The sequence below is a fragment of the Sinocyclocheilus rhinocerous genome, unplaced genomic scaffold (genome assembly GCF_001515625.1).
Source record: "Sinocyclocheilus rhinocerous isolate Xijiao unplaced genomic scaffold, SAMN03320098_v1.1 scaffold757, whole genome shotgun sequence".
NCBI classification, from domain to species: domain Eukaryota; kingdom Metazoa; phylum Chordata; class Actinopteri; order Cypriniformes; family Cyprinidae; genus Sinocyclocheilus; species Sinocyclocheilus rhinocerous.
Window position 1 is genome coordinate 863,940 of NW_015662957.1, and position 9,409 is coordinate 873,348.

A 9,409-nucleotide genomic window follows, 5' to 3' on the forward strand; every position below is an offset into this window, starting at 1 on the left:
ATATATATATATATATATATCAATCTGACACTTGATTTGAGCCAAGAAAGTTATTCCAATATATTTTCTGTAAAAAAAAAAAAAACAGAACAAATGCTTAAAACTTCTAAGACTGAACTTTATTTGGTAGCTTTCATATTACAGTCATGTTTCACTTGATCTCTTCTTCACATTACTGTGAAGAGATTGTATCATCTGTTATCATCAGCAGCACCAGAAGACATTCATCATTCATCATCTTTTCCATCTTGCTCTTCTACACTTTCATTGTTTTCACAATTACATTATATTATATGCACTTGACATGACACTTTCATCCAAAGCAACTTCCAGTGCATTCAAGGCATACATTTTATCAGTGCACTGTACTTATGTTTTTCCTTCATTTATTTTGTCCCTGCTGTCCACTCCCTTTGCTGCCTATTATTTGTAGCATGACTGAATTTTTAACTTTTGCTATGTACCTCACCTGACAGAATCTTCTTGGGGCCCCAGACAAACTGTTCTTGGGGCTTGAAATACTTAATGGCAAATCTAATCAGCTCTCGTCTTTCTGATTTTTCCAAAACAGCAAACAAAGTAATCTAGTACACTTTGTTTTAGACTTTGAAGGTGTCCGACAAGGGTTTCATGGAGGAAAAACTTGACCAGTGGGGCCTGGTAGTGCTTCAATCCTAGAGTCCCCAATCACTTCACTGCACAAACAAAGGTAATGTGTTTAAGAGCATGCTTTCTTTGAACATAACTTGTATTAGATAAAAAAAATGTATGATTTACCTACAGAATGAGCACAATGCCATACCGTCAGGTGAAGATTTTATTCGACCATATTAAAATTCTAGGTTATAGAAGCAGCTCTTGAGAACAAATAATAAAAAAAAAAATACTGTACAACCCGATTGGCAATCATCTTCTCCAATTCAAGACTACTTAGTGGGCTGTGAAACCAAATAGAGTTTTGTGTAAATGATACACTAAACCCACTGACATGCTAGAGGTGGCAAATTCTGAGTGTAATAGTAGATATAGTGGATTTCTTACTTCATATGGCTCATCATCATCACCATCACCATCATCATCAAAGTTCTATAATCACACTGTAACCGATTTTTGTAATGTGAACAGTATTATACTGTAATATGTACAGTAAGATACTGTAAAATGTGTATACAATATTTTACTGTAAACCGCAAAGGATTATGGGAAAATATACGGTCACTACTGTATTTCCTCACTACTGTAAATCAATTTACAGTAGTGAACTTGCCCACGAAAAACTGACCAATGGCATGGGAGTTCTTTTTTGGCTGTTTGGTGGAAGTGGCCCTAAAAGGACAAAAGATGCACTGTTAACTCAACAAAAGGTTAGTATATTATTTCTGTTTTATGCAAAACTGCGATATTTTAATATGTTTTCACTTGTTAACAGCAAACTAACATCATTCATAGTGTCATATTTTATGTTGGGAGTTGGAGCCTTTTTTTCTGACTGACGGCCGGAATGCCGCCAAAAGGCTGATAACATCGACTGGTGAGTAAGTTAAGGTCACCTATATTAGTCGAAATAAACCTTAGTTAAACCGAGAAACACATTTGTATGTTCTGCTGCCCTTTAATGCAAGTTAGCTCCTCTGGTGAGTCGCTATTTAACCTTAACAGCGAATTAACGTGAAATACTGAGGTAAAGTGCGTTAGGCAAACCATTGTTTCAGTGGAGATTTTAAACAATATTTTCTAGTACTTCTTTTGGTTGTTATTTTTAGATTTCTAGTCTGGATGTAGTCTGGAACGTCGGAGGTGTATTTTGGATCCTCCTCTTGTGAATGTCATAGTATCGATGATAACATCAACTGCTAAGTTAATAATGTCAGTTAGCCGAAGTTAACTAACTTAGTTGAACAAAGAGAAGCATTGTAAGTTATCTTCTCTACTCTGCCTCTTTATCGCAAGTAAGGTAATTCTCTTCAAATGCTATTTAAGTCAGAGTGTGTACGTCGTATGTAACTTTAGAGACGGTCCCTAAATTCAGTGAGAGACGTAACGTTAAAATAAAATAGCGAGCTAACAACCTACTGAGGAAAACTGAGCTAAGAAACACCACTGTTAAGAACATCTTTTGTATTTTATTTTAAAGTTTGTGGTCATGTCGTCTGCATCGGAGGTGTATTGAGTCTTGAGTCTTGTGATTGCCGTCGTAGCGGTGCTAACAACAGGTGAGCTGTCAACTTTGACTGAAATTTAACACAACACCACAAACTCATTTTTACTGTATTTTATTTACACCACCAGTCAAAAGTTATTGAACAGTAAGATTTTTAATGTTACTTAAAGAAGTCTCTTCTTCTCACCAAGCATGCATTTATTTGATCCAAAGTACAGCAAAAACAGTACAATTTTGAAATATTTTTACTATTTAAAATAACTGTTTTGTTTTTGAATTTTAAAATGTAATTTATTCCTGTGATCAAAGCTGAACTTTTAGGATCATTACTCCAGTCACATGATCCTTCAGAAATCATTCTAATATTCTGATTTGCTGCTCAGAAAACTATTATTATTATTATTGTTATTGTTATTATTATGTTGAAAACAACTGAGTAGAATTTTTTTCAGGTTTCTTTGATGAATAGAAAGTTCAGAAGAACATCATTTATCAGAAATATAAATCTTTTGTAACATTTTAAATGTCTTTATAATCACTTTTGATCAATTTAAAGCATCCTTGCTAAATAAAAGTACTAATTTCTATAATTTCTTTCCCAAAGAAAAAAATTATACTGACTCCAAGCTTTTGAATGGTATAGTCTATAATGTTACAAAAGCTTTTTATTTCAGATAAATGCTGATCTTTGGATCTTTCTATTCATAAGAATCCTAATTCTGGGATGGTAAAAATCATGGTTTACAGTGCAGTACCATAATTGGATTGTTTTTTACAGGTAAAAATGTTTAAACTAAATGAAAATAAACTCTACAGTACTGATACTGTAAATGAAAATACGGTAATAATACTGTAAATAAAATACAGTAAAGACATTATTGTACTGTAAATGCAATTACAGTAATAAAACTGTAAACATTTTTACAGTAAATTACTGGCATCCAGCTGCCAGTAAGTTACTGTAAAATTTACAGCAACCACAGTGCGAAATTATCATGTAAAACTGAGTTTTGACATTAGTAGACAGCAGGTTTTCACAATATTTAGACATTTACTTTTGTATTTAGATTCTCACCAACATTTTTCTCATACAATATGTCAATGGATGAATGCAAGTTGGCATGTTTATTTTAAATAGAGGAGTGGGGTAAGATGTTTTTTTGTTTTTTTTAGGAGAAACAGATATCTTCATAAAAATGCTTCATGCACAAGCTTTACCCCTCTCATTATTTAAGACAGACTTACCCGGCAGCTATGTCGAAAGTCTTGCATGTCCTCTGCAGCTTTCATGTTCCTGCAACTCCTTCTGTGCAACACCTGTAAACAGAAATCCCAAATGAAACAGTTGTTTGTAAAATCTTTTCATATTCATAGATATTCATAGAAATAGAAAGTGGGAAGAATGGGAATTATTATAATACGAAGTTTCTTAAAACTGGTAGTGTTTATTCAATAATAATAATAATAATAATAGGCCTAATTACCTTCAGTTAGTTATGAATCTGATTAAAAAAAGGAAGCTGAGGACGGCGTAGATCACATGGAATGTTATAGAGCGTTATGTAAGCTAGCCTATAGTTCATAAATAAAATCAAAAATAGAACCAATGGATAAACAATAACTACTAACAAATGCAAGGATGTTACTACTGTGTGCACGTGACTGCGCGCTGTTGTAGGATTAATTACAACAACAAGAGAGACTACCAAATGAAAATCAAAATTGCATAGCACTTAAATCCAAGCATAGGCCTGCCTTCTTTCTTGGTGCTTTATGTTCGTATTCGTCTTCCCAAATTCGCACTCATTATCTGACTCCATGTTAAGTATATTGGTTGTAAACTCAGGGGCCTGATTCACAAAAATCTTCTTAAGACATTTCTTAAGATAAATTCCTAGAAGTTCGTAAGAATTTTCCTAAGTGCAATTCTCAAGAAAGTTCTGAAATATTTTCCTATGAACTTCACTCCTATTTTTCTCAAGAATAGAATGGCAGTTATCTGGTTAGGGCGGTTCTTGCTGAATACCGATCAGTTCAATGGAAAAAAAACCGTCTTTTGTGCTGCCTGCAGATTAATGCAGATTTTATTTTAAAAAATGTTTCGTGAACCCAGGCTCAGTTACTAAGACAGCGCCAAGTTCAAGTATATATATATATATATATATATATATATATTAAAAAACCTAAAGCAGACACAAGAATTCATGCAGACTCTACATGCCTATAAAGTGCTCAACCACTCCCACTGTCAAGAGAAAATTAAAGCTGAAGGTCACGGTGAACCGAAAGTACAGTTCAACAAGAATGACACAACTCCAGTTTACTCAAGGGTTGCCATGTCTTGCATTAATGTTCAGACTTAGACAAAAAGCAGGTTACAAAAAATCTAAAAGAAGGTCTAGACTAATCTGGCACATATTTTTGCTATTTTCAGGATCAAACTTTAATTATAATCATTAGAAGAATATTCTAAAAACAAAAATCTTTTTTTATTTTATTTGATATCTATTACATGTAGGCCTACTCGTCTTTGCAATATGTTCAGTGTGGTTTATAACATGCTCTATTTTAGCATCATATTTGCATCAGTAAAAGCAGAATTTTATCAGTGGGAAGACATTTATTTGCTTCAGCAGTAAAAATCTTAATAATAATAACAAACCAAAAAAAAAAAAAAATCATCTTTAAGAATAAAACCTCAACTTGAAAGTTATGAAGTTGCCTCTCTTCGGGAGGATGACTTGCATCTATTTTGTTCATTTCATGTTTGCTCTCATGGAAATCCACCCTTTTCTGCTCTTCTGCAATGCTACTCTCTTAATTCTCTTTAACTCCAAACTTTAATAATGATCTTGATAACAATATTCTTAAACCAAAAACTTTTTAAACAGCTTTAATATTCATTTGATTTCCATTACATGTTTAGTGTAGTTTATAACAGGCTTAATTTTAGCATTTTATTTTATTAGCTAAATTACATGATTAAATATTTAACTTTTCAAAACTCACACTTCAACTTCAGGCATAAAGAAATTTTCAATATTTCCAATTTCCAGTGTTCTCAAAAATAATTCATCAGAGTAGACAAAATCATAAAACTCATTTACAATCAAAACATTTACTGGTGCTAATTTTCATAGTGCAACTTTGCTTCATCACAATTTCACTACTTCATTTCCTGTAAAGCAGTCAGGCTTTAGTCAAAGATGTTTTGTCAGTGAAGAGATTACATTTACTTTTTTTTAGCAGTTAACAATTAACAATTTATCACTACAATCCATAAGAAAACAAAATAAGAAAAAAAAAAACATCAATATATTACATTTCCTACACAAAAATGACACACAAATGTACTTTTATGATGCTATTTCTTTTTCCTTCTGACAATCTGCTAAGCAAAAAAAAACATTCATCTTTAAGAATAGCATTTTAACTTAATTCATAAAGAACATTCCAATATATTTTCTGTGAATTAATTTAGAAAAACAAATATGAAAACTCATAAGACTAGCATTTACAGTGCTTGTTAGTTTTCCTATTACGTTTCATTAATCACCCTCATTTTTATGCTAGATGTCAGAATGATGACATCAAGCGATGAGACATGTTTGCTGGTGTTATGTAATCGATATCATCACAATCACTCATCTCTTGATGTTGCTTTACTACACTTTCATTTTCTGAGCTGCACTGACTGCTCTCATTTGCTCCCTAATAAGTCATATTTTTTTGCTGTCAATTTGTTTGGACTAACTGGCTTCACCCTTTACTGCTCATTTTCAGATTTTTCATGTTTATTTTCAGTTTAATCCTTTATTTCTATGTTATGAACCTGACATGAAGACCCCTCTTTAGTTTGGTGAGAACCACTAGCAGCATCATGACCATGAGACATGTTTGCTGGTGCTGTGTTTTCGTTATCGTCACTAACACTGACACTTGGAATAACTGGCTTATTCTTATTTTGGTGATCTTTTTTACTTTTCATCTCTTCAGGAGAATGACTAGCCTCTATTTTTTCAATTTCATGTTTGCTCTCATGGGGATTCAACCTTTTGTGGTTATCTTCTGATTCTTTATCTTCAGTTTCATCCTTCATTTCTACGTCATGCACCTGACATGAAGACCCCTCTTTAGTTTGGTGAGAACCACAAAAAGCATCATGACCATGAGACTTGTTAGCTGGTGCTAGGTTTTCGTTATTATCACTAACACCGACACCATCACCATCACCAACACTCATTTCATGATTTTGCTTTACTACATCCCCATTGTCTGAGCTGCACTGTCTGCTCTTATTTGCCCTCTGATCACTATTTATTTCAGTCAATTTGTTTGGAATAACTGGCTCATTATTATTTTGGTGATCTTTTTTACTTTTCATCTCTTCAGGAGAATGACTAGCCTCTATTTTTTCAATTTCATGTTTGCTCTCATGGGGATTCAACCTTTTGTGGTTATCTTCTGATTCTTTATCTTCAGTTTCATCCTTCATTTCTACGTCATGCACCTGACATGAAGACCCCTCTTTAGTTTGGTGAGAACCAACAAAAGCATCATGACCATGAGACTTGTTAGCAGGTGCTATGTTTTCGTTATTATCACTAACACCATCACCATCACCAACACCATCACCAACACCAACACTCATTTCATGATTTTGCTTTACTACATCCCCATTGTCTGAGCTACACTGTCTGCTCTTATTTGCCCTCTGATCACCATTTGTTTCAGTCAATTTGTTTGGAATAACTGGCTCATTCTTATTTTGGTGATCATTTTTACTTTTCATCTCTTCAGGAGAATGACTAGCCTCTATTTTTTCAATTTCATGTTTGCTCTCATGGGGATTCAAACTTTTGTGGTTATCATCTGATTCTTTATCTTCAGTTTCATCTTTAATTTCTTTAATTTCTACGTCATGCACCTGACATGAAGACCCCTCTTTAGTTTGGTGAGAACCAACAAAAGCATCATGACCATGAGACTTGTTAGCTGGTGCTATGTTTTCGTTATTATCACTAACACCATCACCATCACTCATTTCATGATTTTGCTTTACTACATCCCCATTGTCTGAGCTGCACGGTCTGCTCTTATTTGCCCTCTGATTTGTTTCTGTCAATTTGTTTGGAATAACTGGCTCATCCTTATTTTGGTGATCTTTTTTTCTCTTCTCTTCAGTTTGGTGAGAACCACTAACAGCACCATGACCATGAGACTTGTTTGCTGGTGCTACGTTTTCATTATCATCACCATCACTGACCCCAACACTCAAATCTTGATTTTTTTTTTTTACTACACCCTCATTTTCATTTTCACTATTTGTTTCTGTCAATTTGTTTGGAATAACTGGCTCATCTTTATTATGGTGATCTTTTTTACCTTGCATCTCTTTAGGAGGATGACTGGCGTCTATTTTGTTCATTTTATGTTTGCTCTCGTGGAGATTCACCATTTTCTGCTGATCTTCTGCACTACTACTATTATTCTCTGTTGGCTGGTCCAAGTTTTTGTTTTTGCAGTGCGCCACCTGACCTGATAGAATCTTCCTTGGGCCCCAGACAAAGTGTTCTCGGGGCTTGAAATGCTTAAAGGCAAATTTAACCAGCTCCCTTCTCTCTGACTTGTCCAATACAGCAAACATAAAGTAATCTAGTACACTTTGCTTCACATTTTGAAGCTGTCCCATGACAAGAGTTTCATTGAGGAAAAACTTGACCAGAGGGGCCTGGTAGTGCTTCAATCCTAGAGTCCCCAAACACTTCAGGATGCGTGTGATGCGCAAGTTGTTATGTGTATGTCTGCAAAATCAAAGGAAAAACAATTTAGCCCTAAAAGCGTTGAAACAACATCAACTGAAATGCAACAAATAGAAAAAAAAATATGACAGTAAAAACCTGTCCAGGTTTCTAAAGCGGTCCTTCCAGTTAGGAGCACGAGCCACCTCTCCTGTTGATTCATCGACCAAACATATGCCGTAGAAATCCAACATGAGCTTATATGATTGCACCAATTTGCTCTTTGCTTCTTTATCTTTACGGAAAAGCTGGAAAAAAAATGGAGCAGATTAATTTAAAGGGGTGGTTCATTGCGATTTCACTTTTTTAACGTTAGTTAGTGTGTAATGTTGCTGTTTGAGCATAAACAATATCTGCAAAGTTACGAAGCTGAAAGTTCAATGCAAACGGAGATATCCTCTTTTAAAATTCTGGCAGTTTAATGCCTACAAAAATGGCTGGTAGGGACTACAACAAACTCCTCAGGTAAATACTGCCACATTTCTTGCCTCATTTGAGTCATTGTTTTTTTAAAGGGGTGGTTCATTGCGATTTCACTTTTTTAACGTTAGTTAGTGTGTAATGTTGCTGTTTGAGCATAAACAATATCTGCAAAGTTACGAAGCTGAAAGTTCAATGCAAACGGAGATATCGTCTTTTAAAATTCTGGTAGTTTAATGCCTACAAAATTGGCTGGTAGGGACTACAACGAGTTACTTCCCGGGTTCATGGACATCGCAAACCCAGATAAACCCCGCCCTCGGGAAAAGGCAGCAAAGGGGGCGAGGCCATGCTGCGCTGCTTTAGAGAAGAGGAAGAGAAAACTAGAGGTGCACGTAAATATCTATTCATATATGAATCGCGATTCTGTCTTCTAACGATTCTAATGGATTCACAAGTTTCAAAATCAATGTTCTAAAGCAGAGGTTCTTAATACTGTTCCTCGCGTCCCCCTGCTCTGCACACGCTCTGCATCTCTCTCGCTCATTCAGCTCACTGTTCCACCTGCTCCAATTATACACTTATTTTCACATAGCTATAAGAAGCGTTATACATGGACGCGCGTGCAGTTGCCGTACTGTATTAAAGCTTTAATCAGGATAAAACCGTATATTAAAAGCTAACATATGCAGTAGCATTTACAAATAACAGCATATCTAAAATTATAAGACAACAACAAACAAAAAACTTAGGCCTACCATTAAAAGCCGTGCTTGCACAGGTTCTGCACGATCCTCTTCAATAATATCCCCTGCTTCTCAATCGGGCTCAAACTGATAAGCGATATTAAAGACGCCATTGTTTACAATACAACCGGAGCACATGCCGCTGAGGAGAGGGGCGGGACATTTAGACGCGCACTAGAGGCGGTTTAGCCAATCACAACAAACACACTGGGCTAGCTAACCAATCAGAGCCCATCGCCTATTTCTCAGCGCCCCTGTTCACAACTACAGCAACAGCTCCG

At 35.1% G+C, this 9,409-nt stretch overlaps 1 protein-coding gene across 4 annotated transcripts in view; it reads right to left on the minus strand.

The window, feature by feature from the left end:
• Positions 1–5,477: 5,477 nt before the first annotated feature.
• Positions 5,478–9,409, minus strand: part of LOC107728636 (opioid growth factor receptor-like protein 1) — a 6,099-nt gene continuing 2,167 nt past the window's right edge. The window contains exons 7-9 of one of the 4 annotated variants that reach the window (XM_016538898.1): positions 8,062–8,210; positions 6,885–7,965; positions 5,478–6,101 (exon numbers count right to left, since the gene is read on the minus strand). In XM_016538898.1, the coding sequence (XP_016394384.1) occupies positions 5,967–6,101; positions 6,885–7,965; positions 8,062–8,210 (1,365 nt within the window). In that variant the 3' untranslated portion in view covers positions 5,478–5,966. Of the gene's footprint in view, positions 7,966–8,061; positions 8,211–9,409 lie in introns of all 4 variants that reach the window. The other 3 variants (XM_016538896.1, XM_016538897.1, XM_016538895.1) reach the window with 3 other exon arrangements.